The following is a 20,748-nucleotide window of genomic DNA, read 5'->3' as shown; positions in this document are numbered from 1 at the left end:
TTTAACCTAACCTTGCTTTTGGCATCGACCTCCAAGATTGATGAGCCAACTTTTGCACACGAACATCCCTCTTTAAATATATCATTATATAACTCTATACAAGGTAACTCTAATTATATTCTTAAAGTTCATAGTTTTCACACTTTTTGCGGTCTTTGACTAAATTATTAAATTGTGACGATATTGACAAACATCACATCAATATATAGGTTTTCATTTTTTTTAGGCTAAATTTTTTTTGGTTTAAATACTCATTACTAGCTGATGTCTTGTAACAAGTTAGGTGTATTTTTAATTTGAATTTTGGTAACTACGGTACATATACTAGAATTGAGCAAAAATAAGTTACCATATAGGCGTTGTTTCACTTTTGGACAAGAGACAATGTCTCTATCTTTTTTGAATGGCTATGGAACTTCTCTCATTTGAAGGCCACTCTTACTATTTTTTTTTAAAAAAATATTTTGGATAACATCAACATCATGGTTGTTTTTATTTCCTTTTCAGTTTTCACTCTATCCTTCAACAAATCCAATAGATAATTTGACATCACTTTGTAATTAATAATAATAATAATAATAATAATCAAGGCCCCTCTAAATAAAAAAGAAAGAAACCAAAGCGTCTATTGAATATATGTGTTCTGTGTTGATATATCAAATTCAAACTTGGTCTTAAAAAACGGGAAATAAATGCATTTTTTTTAGATTTTGAAGAAGAGTAATGATCAATACTTGGAATTGGGATTGGTATTAATCATCCATCATCAATTCAACACAGCTATTTATTTGAGGTAAACGTGTAGTAAATGATCAAAGTGCTTTCAATTGCGTACACACATTGTTACCCCAATTATTTCTACTTTTACCTATTAGTTTCTACCTCTTTTATTTGACTTCGCCTAATCTCTAAACTTAACTTACTTCATACTTTTAAACTCGTTTTCTCTGTAGTAAATAATATATTTAGCATTTTTTTTTTAATTTTTTTCATTAATTAATTTAATAGATAAAATAAAATAAAATAAAATAAATTATTAACTATTTTGATTTTACTATTTTTCATCACCATTCAAACTTATTTTAAATTTAGTGTTAAAAGTCAAAAGTAGACATTAGCAAGAACTCAAGAGTTTCAAAATTAGTAGAGTAACATTTTAGTAAAATCAAAATAGTTTCAAAATTAGTAGAGTAACATTTTAGAACTTAAACAAACTGGAAACAATTTTGAAAATAAAAGCGTAATGGTAGTATAGGATGACGGTAAGTCAATTTGGATAGTATTTTATACTATTATTAATATTCTAAAATGAAATGAAATATATATATATATATATATATATATATATATATATATATAAGAAATAAAAAAATAAAACATAAATGGGATTATGGGAAGGCCTTCAAATTCCTTCCACAGCTGTGTTTTATTGTGTGGTTTTGATTCAAAAGGACGCCAAAAGGAAAAAAAAAAAGAAAAAAAACAGCAACATGACCATGTGCAACCAAGCTGACTCACATTATCGTCAATCAAACAACTGTTATAACGGTCGTTAAATTCTTTGGTGTCTGACGCCGCTGACCTAAAGCTTAACCCAACCCCATATATTCCAAACTTTTATTTATTCCCTCTTTTATCCCTAAATCCGAATCATCAAAATTACACTAAAACCACCTGCGTTCCAGCTCAACACCAAACGCCGTCGTTTACTTAACCCATTTTTCAAGCATCCACGACCCATTTTAAAAGTCATCTCATCCAACGCCCACCATCTCTCTCTCGCCTTCATCTTCACTCGCCGATTCTTACGGTAGGTCCAAGGCGAGGATTTCAATTCCGAAAATACCCATCCAACGTTCAAATGCATTATTAGTACGAGACCGAAAGAGAAGGGGTAGTTTTGGTAAATGGGTAATTTTGTATTTGAGACAGATTTTTGAAAAAAGTGAACGGCACACTCGAGTGGGTTTAGGAAGATACCTTTGCTGGCACAGTGTGTTTTTTCTTTTTTCTTCTTTTTTTTCCATTGCTTCGTCGTCTTCCTCTTCTTTCCTCAGCTCTCTCTTATTAAACGTATTTCCATTTTACTTCATTCCTTCTTTCTCTCTCCATTTCTTCCTCTCTTTCTCTCTCTTCTTTCCAGTTTTTGCTGATGATTCGTTTGGGTTTTGGGGGCTGAGGTAATATAGCTTTCAAGCGTTGTAGGGAAGTTTAAGATCTGAAGATGTTGGATGGGATTCTCGGACGGGGATTTACATCCAAGTGGTATTTACTCCCGATCTATTTTTTTCTGTATTCAATTTTATTTTTCTTTTTTAATTTTTTAGTTTCTGGAGTGTTTAAATGAGGTTATGCTTTGTTTTCTTGCTATTTGCAGCAAATCCTTGATTAAATTGACCAAAAGTCGGATCGATGTGATTCGGAGGAAGAAGAAAGCTACTCTGAAATTTTTGAAGAAAGATATTGCTGATCTACTGGCAAATGGGCTGGACATTAATGCTTATGGAAGGGTAATTTAATTTTTGTATGTGAAAGAATTGCTGGCTTCCTTGCTTCTGATCCGATTTTCTATTAAAAAATGTTTTAATGCTCATAGGGTGTAAGCATAAAATGAGCAGTGTTATGAGGGCTTGTTTTTTTTTTTCCTCCTTTTTTTTGGAACGATTCACTGTTTATGTGGTGTTGTTCAAGTGTTTATTTATGTCTCCAAACCATATCTAATTTCTTGCAATTTTCAATTCCATTTTTGGTCTTTGATCTTCGAACATTTGTAAATGAGTATGGAATTCTGTTGCTTTTTCTCTGATTATTATGCTAACTATTGTGGTATATCTATCATATAATTGCCTTAATGAGACTGTTGCTTGATGTAAAACAGGCTGAGGGGCTTCTAGTTGAATTGACAATTTCGTCCTGTTATGATTTCGTAGAACAATCATGTGATACTGTGCTGCAACATCTTCCGATCATGCAAAAGCAGAGGTATGGAATCATGCTTATGTGTTGTGAATTGTGAATTGTGCTTAGAGTTCCACACGGATAAGCATATTTTTTTTCTTCTTTTTGCTTATTTTCTTTATTGTGCTCATATACACATTTTAATATCTAAGCTTGAAATTATAACTGTTGGCGTCCCTTACCAATATAAGAGAAATGTTAATATAGAAGAGTTGGATGATGAGGGTTGACAATTTGATTGAATTTTCAGTGCACCATATTTTGTTGTATGCTAATCTATCTATACTCTTCGAATTTCAGAACTGGCTCTTAGATTTTTCCCTTAGATTTGGCCTAGGACATTAGTATGATATGCACCATTCTTTTGTACACTCTGTATTCTTTTGTTCTGCTTTGCCATCCAACGTAAAGTTATTGCACTTTATTGGTTTTGAGATGACATAGTCATTTGAGGTGTCTGGCATGTGTGATGAAATAGAGCAATGGATGGATAGTAGGTTGGTTTTTGGTTGGTTTCTGGAGTTGGATGAAGTTTTTTGGATATCGTGATAGCTGTGGGAGGGTTTGTTATATAGTTTCTGGTTTAGGAGGATTATATCATTGTACAAATTTGGTTTCTGACTTTATATTGGATAATTTATGTTTCCTGATTCCCTGTGTTTGTTCTTTACAGGGAATGCCCTGACGAATGTTGTGAGGCTATTGCTTCTCTAATGTTTGCCGCTGCTAGATTTTCGGATTTGCCAGAATTGCGTGAGCTCAGGCAAATTTTTCAAGAGAGGTTTGGAGCTTCTTTGGAACATTTGGAAAACCAAAAGGTAATACCTAATTAGCCAACCTTCAGGTTTCCTGGATCTTTCTTAATGAGAGACTACTTACTAATTCTTTTTCTATAGTTTGTTGAGAATTTAGCTTCCAAACCTTCCACATTGGAGAAGAAAGTCCAGTTATTGCAAGACATAGCGTTGGAGTTTTCAATTAAGTGGGATTCTGTGGGTTTCGAGAAGAGAATGTCCACTCCCCCAGCCTATGCTCAGGTGCACCCCATTTCCTTATTTTACTGCTTTCTAGTTTCCAACATGCAAAAAACAAGATTGACCCCTTGAAACTTGACAGTAACAAATTTTGAACTTTGTTAAATTTATATTTGAATGGGTTTTTGGTCTTCAGCATTTTAGCTGTCGTACTATAATTCATAAGTTGTATTGGGAAATTGTTAGATGTTCTTTAACATTTGAACTTTCTGTCTCCAAATTCTGCAGGGCCTACCTAAAGATCGAGGGTCTTACAATGCTGTGGTAGACAAAAGTTCTCATGCTAGGGAAATTGATCCAAGAGTGGGGAAGGATGGTGGTGTGTCATACAAAGAAAATTTTGAGCATGCAAATGGCAGGCACAGATTTGTCAATCCTAGCGACAGTACCATTTCAGGAGGAAAAGAACCCAAATTTCAGGTTAGGCAAGAATTACCTGGACATGGACATGAGAATAGAGAATATGGCAAAGAAGAAACACCCATGAAATTTGATGGCCGGATAAATCATTATGGAGAGAAGAAAGGTTCCACAGTTAGTAAGCACGAAGCTAGAAATGGGACAGTGGGTTCTAGCCCTAGAATTGGTAGAATGGGCGGCTCCTCTTCTAGTGAAGTACCAGGAGATGCAGATAATGGACTTGTTGTGCATAATGGCAGAGGACGGGCAGTTCCAGAATACTTGAAGTCACCTTACAATATCCCAGGTCCTCCTATTAGTAAGCATGAAGCTGGAAATGGAATGATGGGCTCTGCCTTCAGAACTAGTAGAATGGGTAGTTCTTCGTCCAGTGAAGTATTGGGGGATGCAGATGATCGACCAGTTGTGCATAATGGCCAAGAGAGGACTGTTCCAAATTACTTGAAGTCTTCACCTTACAATAATCCAGGTCTTGCTCCTCCTAGTGATGCAGGATTGCAGTTAAAAAGTGACATTAAAGAGCGATCATCTGGTAATACTCATACTGGGCATAATGGTTTGATATTTAAGAGTGATTTAAAGGACTCATCATTTGGCAATACTCATAATGGGCATGGATATGCAGTCCTACAAGGGAAGGTCGAGGAGGATAAACAGAATTTGAAACCCAGCTACAACAGTATCCTCCCTCCTCCATATGTAAAACCCAACTCTAGAAGGAAGGATCACAAGGATAGGAGCCATTCAGAACTATCACGTACAGGCCATGACAACAATTGTGTCTCAACAGATCCTCAGAAGCCTGTCAAGTCAGAAATGACTGCCCCTGCCCTCCAATTAGAACCCAGCCATCCTGACCATGAGAGGCAGGTTACTAGTCCTATGCGGTCAAGTAGTCGTGGTGGTGAGATGGATCATGTGTTTGGTGCTCGGATACCTCCTGATGCTCTGCCAAAACCAAGATCGGTACGGAGAAGGCATCATAAGCCACGTTCTAGTCATTCAATTGATGACAATGCTGAGGACATTCGAATGGTGAGAAAAAAGTCGAGAAGTAGTAGAAGAAGAGATGATAAACGAGGCTTGCAGCTGTTAGTAGACGAACAGGAGAATGAAAGGGATGAAGAAGAAAGGATAATAGACAAGCTTTTGATACATTACAGCAAGAAACCTTCATCCTTTGAACCAGGAAAGATGAGAAGGAAACCTAAAAGTCATCTTGCTCCTGAAAATGGCACTGATGTTGCCAAATCACCTTTGAATTTAATTAGCAGTGGCGGGGCTGATGGGCAGGCAGATACAGTTCCTCCACCAGCACGATCAGCTTCCCTACCTCGTGAACATAATCTGGGTTCATCAGAAGCAACCAAAGTATTTACTCGTGCTGCTTCCTTTCAACCAGACCGATCAAGTGCAGCTAAACATGTTCATCCTAAACTACCTGACTACGATGATTTGGCTGCCCGATTTGCAGCCTTGAGAGGAAGGTAAACTGTTCCATTATATACCCTTTCCATATCTTAATCGCCTGGGAACCAGTGATGCGCCCCTAATTCGAGCATTCCAAGTGTCTCTCTCTTTCGGTTGCTTTTCACACGAACTTCTCACCATTTCTCATTGTATAGCCCTTGCGTGTATGTGGGCTGCATCTTGTCATTTTTCCCATTGATATAGTCCCCATTGCTTTTTGAAGATTTATACTATTAACCTGTAATAGCGAGTGTGACTCCAAATTTCAAATGATACAGATGTTGATAGCTAAATGTAAGATCAACCCAACCCCATTCCCAAGTGGAGATTGCTAGTGTTGTGCTTGAACATACTTTTTAGGCTGCCTGCTTATATCATTCATCTAAAAGAAACAGTTCCCCCCTCTTTTATTAGTTTAATCAATTTATTAAAAAAAGCATCTTGCTCCTGAAATTTCCATCCCCATCTACTCTCTCCTATTGCTTCTTTCAAGTCTTAAACATTATGGGGCCAATCTTGGTTCTCTTGCAGACATTTTGGTTTTGTTTTTAAGATTTAATATCATTGGCATTGGACCGTTCTTCAACCAAGGTTTTTTCTTGGTTGAAAACTGTGTAGTTAAAAGACCTTTTTGACCTCAAATATAACTGTGAATTCTCCATCTCGTATACAGAACATAAAAAGCCTTCCTATTTGTCAGTCCTACTCTTCCCCACAGCATAAGATTCCTTCTGACTCCTCTCTCTCTCTCTCTATTTGTTATCAAATGTAAATGACTAGTTCCCGCTAAAAAAAAATCCCCTCTTTCTTCTCCCTTTAGTACATTCTCATATTTACATCCTTCCCTTCAAGTTTCAATCTCTTCACAGTAAAGATTCAGATAGTGAGAAAGCTTGAGAGAGAGATGCAGGGAACTTCCAAGGTGATATTGGGAGCTACACTGATAATGGTGGTTAGTCTTGCCATTGTGTTAGGCCTCATTCTTGTGTTGCTTGCCGAGCTCTACTGCTCTCTCTTACTCCGGCGTCGTAGGCTTCGAGTTGCCCCACCCACCACTACTTCCTCCAACTTGTCTGGTGACCCCGTCGCAACCGCCACGAACATTTCCCAGTCTCTGCCTTCAGCTCCTCGCGGGGACAACAACCGATCAGCGATTTCTCTTAGCAGCTTGTATGCCCATGGGGTTCTTAGTGCTCCCAGAAACTTTCTTTTCCCTACTGTCCCTTGTGTAAAAGACAACAATGTTGATGATGTAGCTGAACCTGAAGCCAAGAGCCAAAACTCTCAACTTCATCGGATTATCGACATTGACACCCTTGAATCATCCCTTAGCCCTCGTCGAATCGGCCTCATTTCCACTCCATCCCTCCCATCATCGCCCATTATCTCAGCCTCACCTGATGTGTCCATTTTGAAAGCTTGTGCTCAGAGTAAACTAAGCCCTGCCATTGCTTGTAATGACAGTTCTTCCAATGGCAGTGACCATTTTATGTACATTTCAAACCCCATTTATGATAATGATGCAATCAGGCCAAGCAGAGGAGACAACACCCCATTTGAAACACCTAGTTCCTCTCCCTCAAGATTGGAAAGGTGTAGTTCTTCTGAGGAAGATGAGATTGTAGCATCTCCTTCAAGTACAATCCATTCACTCCCCAATACGCCTCCTTTAACGCCGATGAAGAAGCTCCCGGCTGAGGCTTGCTCGGTTACATTGAGAGATGCCAGGTCTCTGGGGAATTCTGGAAGTGATTCAAACACCCACAATGGTCTGTCATCTTCCTCCTCCGGCTCTCCCTGTACCTCACCTTCATGGTGAATGCAGTTCAATGGCTGAAGTTTAGATTTAGTGTCATGTCAGAGCTATCTTTACAGCTTTGTCGTTAACTTTCTATGGTGGGTATGTATGTATGTATTGAATGTGGTGATGAAGAAGAAAGTAGTGAGTTTCTGAAAGCACTGGCCTGACCATACATTGCACGCCTATCAAAGCCACGCCTATGTACCAAACCCATAAAAAGCTATCTAGATTTTGCAAATTTTGTTGTTTTCCACTTGGTTTGTGTTGTTCATGGAAAGAAGTTGAATTTCTGGGAGACACTATTGTGCTAAGAAATTATAAAATGAATTAGAGGCAAAATCCCATTTGATATATTTATGATTTGATGGTTGAATGAATGAAAGGAAACAGAGAGACAAAAGTTTGATATTGATGTTTCACTTGAGGTTGTTTTTCCCTTGTGTTTCTTGTGAAGAGTGAGTGATGAACGAGAGAATCCAAAAAGAAAAGAAAAGGAAATAATTGCTGTTTTTGAGGGACCTGGAATGCAGGTTTCAATGCAGCGATGCTTAGAAAGTGGAAAAGAAAAACAAAGAAACAAAAAAGAAAACAAGTGTTTGTGTTGGGCCGTTCGGCCATTTCGATAAGGACGACTTAGCTTGTTGGGGTGCAGACAAGAGACGAGAAGCTTCAGTTTCTGACCCACCAGATTTATTAGCCCAAAAAAAATTCATGCAACTTTTCTTTTAATAAAATATTGATGAATTAGTCGATCCTAAAAATCAACGGAAGTTAATAATAGTAGCCAACACATGACACACATCACAAGGTACTCAATCGGTGGAAACTCCTTTGACACATTTAAGTAGGTCTCATCCATCACGCTATTGTTTATTTGCATTACCAAGAACTCCTCTATTTGTTGATCCTTTCCCACCCCAACATCGTAGCATAGTCGTGGCCTTGATTCCTAAGTGAGGATTATAGATGTCGTCCCTAATGTCACATTAGTTTGGAACATTTTGTGACGTTTGTTTTCATTGGTTTTCTAAGATTGGGTACTCACATATTAAATTAAACCATCTAAGATGCTACACAATTATTAATAGCAACATCTACTCCTAGATCAAATCTTTGATATCCCACTTTTTATAATAAAAAATACTTTTGCCTAATATTTTTCTTTTTAGTATATCATACGTTGTACGACAATTATAGTTTGATTTCGGCCTAAAATGAGCATAAAGAAACTTTAAAATTAGAGACTTCATTCCTTCCTTACATAAATTCTATGTATTTTGAAGCTTAGTAATCCAATCCATCCAAATCCATCAACAGAACTTCGATTATATAAAATTATGCATGTCAAAAAGAAAAGGAAAAAGCACTTTAGATTAGGTCGATCATATTATTCAAAGAAATCACCTCATAAATACCATGAAATCCAGGGATGTTAGAAGAAATTTAAAAACTCTAAGTGCCTTAAATAAAATAATAAAAATAGACAAGGTCTCAATTCATCCCTTAAAAAAATTTTGTTTGCTACGAACTAACACACTATAGTTAAGATTTTGAATCACATACCAACGTCACATAATTTGTATAACTTTATGTTTGTTTAATCTCTAAAGTTTTTTTTTTAAAAAAGTATTGAACCTATCATTCAATTTTCGATTTTATATTTATTGTATATTTAATTCAAGTCTATCGACCTCAAATTTTTAACACTTTCAAAATTTCAATGCATAAGATTCTAACCAAAATGTTTTTGTATATCCAGTTCTTCTTTCCATTGCATGTTTTCAACAAGGATAGTTTCTTGAAATTAATATGCATTAGATTCTAACCAAAATGTGTTGAATTTGGTTGTGGGTTTCGATTTGCCTTAATTTATGGCTTGTAGACCAAAGATGCTTTGAGATGAATTGTATAGTAGATTCTTGTACAAGTGTGGTGCTTAGCCAAATGTATTATGATACGTAAGTTAGTACTATAAATGATTAATTCAATAAAACACAAAATAAGTTTATGTCTATGGTTATGTGTAACAATGGAGGTATCAAAGACACTTATAACACTCATGTTGTAGGGTGTTTGTTTCGGTTCAACTAAATTAATTCTCAATTAATATATATTTATTGAATTGGTTGGTTGACCCAAACTCGTGAGACATTGATATTTTTCTTTTGGAATGTGCACTCTCCTATGCCTCCTTAATAAAACCTAAAATGTATTGTCTTACCAAACTTAACTCAATTTTCTTGTACAGTTTAATGTGTTTAATCTAGGATTTTATAGGTATCGAGTACTTAATAGCACCGAAAATGTACTATCAAATTCCTCCTACATTTCCATGATTTTATGTTTCTATTTTTCTATTTTGTAGGTTTCAATTAAACTAAGGGTAGAATTTGGTGCTGATGTCAATTCAGAGCTTAATTAAATTGAATTTTTTTTAAAGATTAATTAGTGTACAATGTGGATTTTCTATAATCTCAAATTATAATGATGTGAGAGAGAGCAATTATGGATTATATTATGAATGGTAGTTGCCATTATTAACAAGCGAAGGCCCATAGTAACAATCTTTTCATCTTGTTTTTCATTTTTCCAATGGTCGCCTACGCTTTTCTTCGTACAACAAAACCACCCAAACCCACACCAATTTTATGCTTAAAACTGCTGAGAGTTAAATCATTATTTTCAAATATAGCAAAAAAATAAGTTAACATATTTACAAAATATATTATTAAATATTACCGTTCATCTAATTAAACATTTACAAAATAAAATTGATTTAAAATTTTATCATATTTATAAATATTTTAAAAAGTTTCATCATTTAAAATAATTTCTCTTTATAAACATATTTAATTTAACTCTACTTTTAATATAAATATGATTATTCTTTTTTACATAGTTGCATGGGGATGTTACATCCCTAAACATAATGTTAAAATCATTTACATACTCGAAGTTCTACATATTTGTTACTACATGTCAATTATATGTGAATTTTGTCATAAACTATGCATTTCATTATTATTATTTTTGGTACCTTTAAGTCAATTTCCTTACAATAATAATCAAAAGACTTTTCAAGAATATTTTCTTTTGACAAAAACTATAACTTTAGGGTACAAAGACGAAACTTTTCTACCACCTTCGTCGTATTTCCATATTTGTACAATAAAATTTAGTGCATAATATTTTCTAACGTTAAATCATACCTTGGTCTCTAAATTTTGTGATATTTTGGTCTCTACATTTTTACAATTTGCATATTTTAATTCCTGTTGTTAAGATTTTGTTAACTCTTTTACAGATTGATGATATGACTTCTATATGTGAATGTCTCTAGGCTTTCCAAATATAATGATCACTTCTAAGAATCTAAGGTTTTGATTTTTATAAGAGGTTAGAGAGTAAATTAATGTTTTATCAAAGAACTTAAAAGGTCACTTTGCTTTCAATATTTTGATCATCACCAATTCGAGACATTGACATTCTCCTTCACTTTCTCAACTCATGCTAGATGTAATTTTATTCACATACAAAGTTTTTAATGTCTCAAGTTTTGAAATATTTTATGGTTCATTGAAGTATTTTCCTCACCCTCCAAATTCTTTCTTTTCCGTCTTCTTCTTCTTCTTCTTTTTTTTGTGTCTGTGATTTATCATGGAAATATCTATTTGCAAATTCTAGAATTTATTTTATACCTGAGTTATTTTTATTCCAATTCTAATTTATTTTTCAATTCTCCTCAATGTTCTTTTTATTTGTTTCAAGATTCCACTTAAAAATTATATGGGGAGGAGACATGAGTAAGCTGCGTTTTGAAGAAAAAGAGAACAAAATTAGTTTTTGAGTTTATTTGATTAGAGTGTGTTGATTATGTTTATGTACTGATATTAAAGATTTATACAATAATTTAGCAAGATTACAGTAAATTAATATGATGGAGATTATAACGTCCCAAATTTTAAGATAATTTATTTGTAATTATCTTAAGTAAATTTTTTTTTTGAATTTTTTGGTATTACTTAATTGTTGAAATACTTTATTGGTAGAAATTGGAACTTATTAGATATTTTGGAAAAATATCCAATTGTTGTATTTGTGAAAATTTGATTAATTTTACATTTGACTGTATAATCAATTGATTGTGAAGTTAAAATAATTATATTATAAGGATAATATAATTATTTAAGGGTATATGTTATTATTTAAAAGAATTTTAATTAATTATATGTTGGGTATATAATTAATTGAATTGAGGATAAAATAATTATATTACAAAGATAATGTAATTATTTAAGGATATTATATTTTGGGAAGATAAAGTGATGTGATTGGAAAGAGAGAGAATATTTGATTTAAAAAGAGAATTTGATAGATTTTAAATGAAGTGAGAGAAGATATGGTTGGTTTAATTGGGAAAAGAAGGAAAAGAAAAAGAATAATAATAATAATTTTTTATTATTATTAAATAACCGTGGAAAACATGGGGTTACTATTCACCCATCTTCTTCCTCAATCAACCTAAAGAAAACCATAACCCTAAAAACCCTAATTTCAACCACCGTGGCCACCTGACTTGTCTGTTGATCGTCGCAAGGAGCACCGAGCCGACTGACCGTCCTCTGCGCCGTGGGTTTTGTAAGCCAGCCGATCGCCCGACCCGAGTCGTCCGCGTTTGCCCTAGCCGCGAGCCGTCTCCGTTGCGTCGTTTGTAAAGTCGATCCTCTTCTCCGTCAAGCCACTTCTTTGTCAGCCGTCTACCGTTCCTCCGCATCGTTCGCCAAGTAGCCACTGTCGTCGAGCCGTCTTTGTCGTCCGCCCGTCGACCCGTGCAGACCGAGCCGGTTCGTCCTCAACCTGAGCCGCGTTCACCGAACTCGTGGGCAAGATCCGCCAACGCTAGCCACACGCATGAATCCGAGCCATGCCTCCAGCCGTCCGAGCTGTGTCTCCCAGCTGCCCGAGCCATCCTTCCCCTTCAGCCGTACACGAGTCATCTGAGCCGCTTCCAACCGTAAGCCGCGAGCTGCGAGCCGTCTTGTCCTTCAGCCGAGCCGTAGCCAGTTTCCCCTCCAGCCAAGCCATTTAGAGCCACCTTTTTTTTTTCCTTTTTCACCTATTTTGGTAAGTTTTGATTGAGTTTTTGGTATACCGATCAAAGATTAATTTTTGGACCCTAATTAATTAAATTAATTTTGGATTATTTAGTTAGACTTTATCTGGAAGTTTGAGCTATGGATTTTTCCCAACAAAGGATAAGTCGGGTTCGACCTGAACTTTGAGGTTATTCCTAGAAAGCTTGACCTTGCTGTTAGGATTACATTTGGTTAAGCTAATCTCCAGGTAAAAGATTCCCATACTAGACCTTCGAATTGAATTTAAGAGATCACATATAATTATGATTATGCATTGATGGTATCTAAAATGCATAACTTCATGCTATTGATAATGACTGTCATTATATGGATGATTGATGATGATGACTGATATTATGTTTATAACCGGTAGTATATTGATGATAACGATTGCGTTATGTTCTTGATGACGATGTTTGATTAAGAATGTTATGATCGATACTTATGTCATGTTTATGATGATGTATGTTATGTTACATGCTATGGATAGGTTGTGCTGTTAACTTTAGCTATTATAGTCGTACTCACATGGGTGTCCCTTGGGATCACCACCTTTTTATGACTGTGTAGTTTGACGGGATCACCAGTCCAATATGAGATAGACATGATTATGAGTGATTCGATGGGGTCACCCACAACCCGATTGTCTTACTATTTCCCCCAGGTATACTAAAGATCAATTTGTTCTAGATGTCCCTTTGGGTTCACCGAAGACCAGAGATATTCATATGAAATCACAGATTGCACGTGTTCGGGAACGTGCCAGTTTAGGGGTACCACTTTACAGGACTCTAATAAGAAGTTAACAGGCACCTAATGGGACTACTAGTAGTAGGTCCCTTACTCAGTATATTTTTATACTCACTCTTTCTTGTTTAATCTTTCAGGCAGAGGGAAGCTGGCGAATGACAAGAAGTGACCGTGGCGAGCCATATGGAATACTTTTGCTTTCGCATTATGTTACTTGTTCAGATTTCAGTGTTTATGTATTTGTTTTTATTAACTTTCTCCTTTTAAAACTAGATAGGGTCTGCGTTAGGATTTTATATAAATTTATTTCTACATACATTTGTTTATGATTTTAATGAGTAATTTGAGGTTTTGTTTTGTTTTCTATTTTTAATTTAAGAAAATTTATTTATCTTTTAATTAGTAATGACCTTGGCTTAGTATAAGGAGTTGGGTCGTTACTGATATAGAGTTGAGTCATTCAAATATAGACGTTACTTTATCATTCTATTAAAAAGTTAATTGAAATTCTAACTAAAAAGATCAAAGTAAGTTTTTTTTTAAAAAAAAATTTACAAACTAAACAGAAAATGATACAAAGTTTAGAAACCAAAATAAGATTTAAATCTATTTTTTAAAATGGTTAAAATTATGTTTATTGTGTTATGGTATTTTCAAACAAGACTTTGATTAGTCAAAATTATTTAGGTTTAGTTTCATAAACGTTTTAATCGTGTACAGAGATTCTTGAATTTTTTTTTTAAATTTGGCTATTCAAATCTAAACGATCAATTCTAAATGATTGTGTACCAAACAATAGCCAAATGTAAACTATCATATATCAAATATATTAGGTGCGTTGTGGTTGACAGGATATTTTTTGTATTTTTCATTATTGACCTATTGACATTTTTTGCTTTTCGAAATTGTTCTATATAGTGTAAATATTTTGCCGCTTTGTTATATTTTTTAACCGATCTCTTATACATATTTTTTAAAATTTTTGTTTATTAAAAACAAAACATTAATATTTTGTAATTGATTTTGTCTTCTACTCTTAACCAACAAAATGTATTTTTTTTATTTATCTTCATCTTTCTTTTGTAATTAAAAAAATTATTTAAAAAATAAAAAAGTTAATGAGCGTAGTTATTTAAAAGAAAAATAAATATTGTATAGATTTTTTTTAAAATATAATAAACCAGTAAAATATTTACAAAATAATTCTGAAAAAAAAAAATCTCACAGGCCACAAGGAGAAATACCAAAAAAGCCCCAGCCAACACTCGATTAAATCGGCCACACATGTGTATGAGTAATCTTCTTTTGAACAATTGTGTACTACAATCATGATACACGATCATGTAGTTGATCTTTTTTCGATGGAAAAAAACTTCAAATTTAACGATCGTGTTGACCATGCTAAATAATCATGTTGACTATGGTAAACGATCGTTTAAATCATATTAATTAATTACGTAATTCTTTTTAAATGATGGGAAAATGGTTTCAAAATTTAATCAATTGTATTGACCATAGTAGACGATCGCGTTGACAATGGTAAACGATCGTTTAGATAATGTCAAAATGATATTTAAACGTTTTTAATATTCTCGAATATGAAAAAGATAATGTAACTTCAAAGAATTTTGTCGAAAATGATGAATATGAAATAAAATATTTAAACAAAAGAATAAATCGTTTAAAAATATAAAAAAGAAAATCTAGAAGAAGAGATAAAGAAATCTGGAAGAGAAAGATCGAATATTGGTTGTTACCATTATTCAAAAACAAATCTAAAAATTATAAAAATATTTTATAGGATTAAAGTTTTTGTTATATTTATAATTATTATAGTGTGTACTTAGAAAATGACTTCCAAATAATAGTAATAGAGGAAACAAGGAAGTACACGTGGAATAATCATAGTGGCCGAGATGCAGGGCGGTTTTTGTATAAAATCCCCAATCAGTAATTTAGAAATGGGTTTGCAAAAAATGGGATCCCAGCCCAAAATGAGCATCAGCATCCCTTCCACCGCCAAAAGCGCCGGCGATGGGGACGGCGTGGCGGGGCACTCATGTTCATCCAAAGCTCAATGCCTCTGTTCCCCCACCACTCATCCTGGTTCCTTCCGGTGTCGGCTTCACCGTTCCAATTCGTTGCCATGGAGTAGGCAGTCCAAATCCACAGCTGCATCCGCCGACGCCTCTAACACCTCAGATCTCTCTCCAAAGTCAGTTGAATCTGCTTGATTTTTCAATTACTATCTATCGGCCAAAACAACAAATAATGAAAACCCTCTGTAAATATTTATATATATGTATTCCTCTCTCTTTCTCTCTCTCTCTCTCTCTCTCTCTCTCTCTCTGTTCTCACTCCACTCTTAAAATTTATTAAAAATCCATGCGTGTGTTTTTGTTTCTATTGCGATGCTTTCATTTTAGTTTTACTCAATTTTCTAAAATTGAGATTTCAGATTTCCTTAGTTAATACTGCTTCTCTTTCTTTCTGCCCTTTCTTCTCTTTAAACTTAATACTCTTATGAGATGAGTAATGGAACTTAATGGAAATAAGTTATTTTTCCATTATCCATTTGCCACAGTAACTCAACAACTAATCGCATGATTATCAATTCATATTTTTAAAAATAAATATATCTCAGCAATTAATAATTAAAATTAGAAATCATTGCAACTATAAAACCAAACCCTAGTTTTTTTAATAATAGTGAAATTAACTTAAAAATAAAAACAAAAAAGAGAAAGTGTAACATTCTTTAATAAAGGTAAAATATTACCCAATAAAATTGATATATGAAATTTGAGATAGGTTGAAAAGTTGTTTTAAATGACGGATTTTAAAAATATTTATAAATGTTATAAAATATTATAATTGATTTGTGATAGTTCTATCTTTTAGATGATAAATACATAAAATATTATATTTTAATCTATCGTAAATGATCATAAAATGATATATTTTAATGGATCGTAAATGGATTGAAATAAAGTTTTATAAATAAAACAGTTGATTTGAAGATGAAAATGGAGATAGTAAGAAGGGTTTAATAATAAGCAATTGTTGAGATGTGGGGTGTAGGGTGTAGGGTGCAGGGTGCAGGGGCGTGCGTGATAGTGACAGAGGAATGGCATCTTGTGATTGGACTGTCACCTACATATCTCTATTTGGAAATGCCCTTTTAATTATTTCATTTTTAATTGTTGGGTTTCATAATTCTTTAGGCGAAACCCACCCCAGGTATGGTAAGGTACTAAGGTTAAGGTATATATATTATTAGGAGGCGAATCATGTAATCAAATCGTTTCTTTTTTATTCTTCTTTCACCTGTGGCCCAATGGGGCATATCCCTTTAAACCTTATTTAATTTTCTACCATTTTCAACATAATACTAACACTTCACATCATTTTAATCAAATGTTTTTCATCTATTTATTTATTCATTTACTATTATTTATTATTATTATTATTATTATTATTATTATTATTATTTTGATTAAGTTAAAGAAAACGAGAGAAATGGGCCACGAACAGTGTGTATGGATGGACATGGATCCATCACCCATAGACTGTCTTCCACTAACTCTACAAAATTTTATCGTGAAATTGATAATGACAAAGTGAACAATAAACAAAATCTCCAACACAATCACTTGAATTCATCTCATCTAAAACAAAAAACCACCAAACCAATATTTATATTCTATCCATGTCTTCAGTTCGTAACACTATACAATAATTTGAATCGACCCACCACCTATTCTATTATTCTCCACATTGCACAAAATATATAATGCCAAAAAGACATTCCAAATAATCACACCCGACCCTTAAATAGTATGATATACAGTAGTAGATGGATTTCGTCGCCCAAATCCATGCCAACTAAATTACCAAAGCACATTCATATTCTTCAAACAAAATAATTTCCAACCCTAGAAATCTAGGGAGAGGGGAGTTTGAGTTGAATTTAGTTACAAGAAAGTAAATCGCAAAGAAAGAGTGAAGTGAAGTAATTCTATGCCGAAAGATTCTAGCTTGGGTTTGGTGGATTTTTCCTATCATATGCATTTGATCATACTTTTATCATCTCCAAATTTCTAGATTGATTATACCTAGTTTATTTAATTGGAAACGCCGATTGAGTTGTTCTAAGTATCTAATCAATAATAACCGAATTGACAACGCGTGCGAAATTTAAATTTATACTAATTGCATTAAGCACAAGGGTACGTTAGGATGAATAATTAACTTCCATACACATATAGCTAATCACTCGTTGCTTCAATCTTAAGTTGATTGGAACAATTCGTATAACTTTAGTTTTGTCTGCAAGCCAATCTAACCTATTACTTCATTCAATAATCACACAATCAAGAATAATTACATAAAAATTAAGCAAACATCATGTCATGATCCCATGCGTCCGCAACATGAATTTAGTCATCATAGCATAAATGATAAGCCATAACAAAAAAAAATTCGGTTCAAACATCACAAATACATAGAATAAAGGGAAATCCTAAACAACTCATGCTAAATAATGATATTTTAGTCTCTCATGCACATGTCTGATGATGAGGAAGTGTTCGGAAACCAGAACTACATGAAAAAATTCAGAAAATATAATAGAGAAAAAATTGGACTAGAATTGAGTTAGGTCATGGTTGGCGGCAAAAATAAGTATTTATAAAATTGTTGCAGTGTCGCAACCTTAACGAATACACTACACAGACAATTTGGAGTATCGCATCATCAGGCCTTCTTTGTGAATAAGGCCTCTTATGCCCTACAGTACTACCTTGCATAGCATCGTGGGCGTCGCGACGCTGCAAGCTAAGATAGAAGCCTAATTGCTTTTTTGCTTCAATTTTTGCCCTTGATTGTCTTGGTTGATGCTATTTTACTATGTATTCGCTCAAATTAGTTTCAAGTCGACACCAACACTAAATTCTACCTTCAAATGGCTCAAAACCTATAACACAATCAAATAAAACCGTAAAATCACGAACAAGCTTTAATTAAACAAAACTAGATAGTGTATTTCAAACACTATCGGCATGATTACTAAAATTTTAATTTCCAACAGCCTTTGTGGATTAGCAATTATATTTTAAGGTTTTATTCCCATCCTTTCATTTTTTATTTTTTATTTTTGAATTTTAAGCCTATAAACACAAACTCCAAATCATGTGCTTTGTTATCTACGTTGATATCTAAATCGTGTACTTCGTTATCTACATTTTAGCGATGTTTTAAAAATATCAAACCAAAATTTGGAAGCTAAAAAATATAATTTTTGAAATTGAAAATTTGGCTAAAAGTTCAACTTTTTGTTTAAAAATAATACAAACTAGTAAGAAATTAAGAAGGATATACAGACTTAGTTTTCAAAAACCAAAATTGATAACAAAATAGTTCAAATTGAACCGAAATTATACCAACGGGATCCAATTATATATCAAAGGGGTGGGTAGAACAAGATAGGGTGAAGTTAAGGGATGAATGATCTTGGGTTGAATTTTGAACTTTTGTAACTCCATTTTCTAATTGTACATGATATTCAATCAAACATAGTAGTAAGTGTGTTATTTTATTAGTATTACTGTTGCAAGGAAAAGCTTAAAGTCTATATATGTCCAAGCTCAAAGGATACTAGAAAATGGCATAGGAACACACATCCCACATCTCATAGGGGAAATATTAATATCTCGAGGTTTGGGCTGACTAGTCGAGCTAGCAAATTTGTACCAATTGAGAAATAAATGAGTTGAGGGTAACTTCGAGTACTTAAAACGTCCCTAACCTTTTATCATCACACATAATTGTAATAGTGTGTTAGAGAAGATACTTTTAAATAGACTTGTTAGACCATCTCACAGTAGTGATTAAGTAATCTCCAAACGAGAGATTCGATCAACCTTACTACTATTTTTGTGCTTGGTTGAATTAGTCAATTCTAATTCTAGCTTAAGTATTTGAGTCCAATAAGCTCAATACCACAGCATGCGAGAATCTCTTACACAAGTTATTGTTGAGATTTTATACCCTAAAGCCTCATAGTTAATTAGTTATTTTGTATAATATTTAATTATTTTAAATATGCAATAATTAGTTATTCATTCCGAGAAAATATTCAAGGTTATCTTATCAATCTTGAAATAATTTGTAGTGGATCGTGTTTTTAGTAATAACCTAAAAGGTTTATAGTATATGGACTAAGGTGTGGTGCCTTATCTCGGTAACATTATAGATACAATCCAATTTGTAATTGCCAGAAATGTTTGTAATGTTGAGATGTATGCCCTAAAGTCTCTTAGTTAATAAGTTATTTGAAATTATTGGTTAATTATTTTATATGCAATTATCCATTAAAATTTTTTGAGGTTATTTTATGTAAACTTAAACATGTATGGTGGTTAATATACAAAGATGGTATAATGTTTAAGAAATAACCAAAAAGCTCTGTAGTATAGGGATAAGATTGAGTATCTTATTTTGGTGACACTACGGATGTGCGACTCACTTTGTAATTTTTATAATAGTAATAAGTTGTTACAAATAATATGATCCTGTGGAGACATGTGAGTGGAGATATCCTATACAATCAGTTTGTATAAGACCAAACCGTGAAACTGTTAGTATCTCTTTATAACAATGTTACTTGAATAGACTTGCATTTCAATAGGATGACCACATAAGTCACTCATAAAGCTAAACTTCATTTACTCTTTTTCTCCTTTTTGCCTATACCTTTTCTTCTTCTCTCTTGTCACCTGGACTTCTTTTGACAAAGCTTTCCTTAGAACTTCTGTGTAAGTTTCTCTTTTGAACTCTTAAGCCATTTTTCTAATTTTAAACTAGGTTTGTTGTCATCTTTAAACTCATCTTGGTTGTGTGTCTTAAGTTTAAGACTACCAATTCAGAATGATTTTGTGTAACTTATTTTCTTCATTTTCTTTCCTTTGCTTTCTTGTTTCTTACTTTTTTTTTTTTTTCATTTTGTTCAACTCCTTCACTATCTTCTGCTGCTTGCTTTAAACTGATACTTGTTGTATCTTTCTTACTACTTTCTAAATTCTTCTCACTCTCAACGCTGCCTCTACCAACTTCGAAAATTTACACCATACAACACTAGCCGCTATTGACATTCTTATTTCCTGCTTGAGACCTTTCTCAA

At 33.7% G+C, this 20,748-nt stretch overlaps 2 protein-coding genes across 2 annotated transcripts; both read left to right on the top strand.

Annotated features, from left to right (window-relative positions):
• The first annotated feature begins 1,974 nt into the window (after positions 1–1,974).
• Positions 1,975–6,335, top strand: LOC103501548 (uncharacterized). Its single transcript, XM_008465157.3, has 6 exons — positions 1,975–2,265; positions 2,378–2,510; positions 2,879–2,982; positions 3,632–3,776; positions 3,855–3,995; positions 4,221–6,335. Exons 1-6 carry the CDS (start codon positions 2,225–2,227, stop codon positions 5,901–5,903), a joined length of 2,247 nt encoding a protein of 748 aa, XP_008463379.1. The 5' UTR covers positions 1,975–2,224; the 3' UTR covers positions 5,904–6,335.
• A 60-nt stretch (positions 6,336–6,395) lies between these two features.
• Positions 6,396–8,034, top strand: LOC103501549 (uncharacterized). Its single transcript, XM_008465159.3, has one exon. The coding sequence runs from the start codon at positions 6,787–6,789 to the stop codon at positions 7,699–7,701; it is 915 nt and encodes a 304-aa protein (XP_008463381.1). The 5' UTR covers positions 6,396–6,786; the 3' UTR covers positions 7,702–8,034.
• Positions 8,035–20,748: the final 12,714 nt, after the last annotated feature.

This window comes from Cucumis melo, chromosome 2 (assembly GCF_025177605.1).
Source record: "Cucumis melo cultivar AY chromosome 2, USDA_Cmelo_AY_1.0, whole genome shotgun sequence".
Classification (NCBI taxonomy): Eukaryota; Viridiplantae; Streptophyta; class Magnoliopsida; order Cucurbitales; family Cucurbitaceae; genus Cucumis; species Cucumis melo.
This window is presented reverse-complemented; position numbering and strand designations above follow the sequence as displayed.

Bases quoted from the DNA above. Each gene is read 5' to 3' on its own strand.
- LOC103501548 (XM_008465157.3), top strand. From the start codon at position 2,225: ATGTTGGATGGGATTCTCGGACGGGGATTTACATCCAAGTG. The intron at 3,777-3,854 runs GTAATACCTAAT...CTTTTTCTATAG, and splicing joins AACATTTGGAAAACCAAAAG to TTTGTTGAGAATTTAGCTTC. The intron at 3,996-4,220 runs GTGCACCCCATT...CAAATTCTGCAG, and splicing joins CTCCCCCAGCCTATGCTCAG to GGCCTACCTAAAGATCGAGG.
- LOC103501549 (XM_008465159.3), top strand. From the start codon at position 6,787: ATGCAGGGAACTTCCAAGGTGATATTGGGAGCTACACTGATAATGGTG.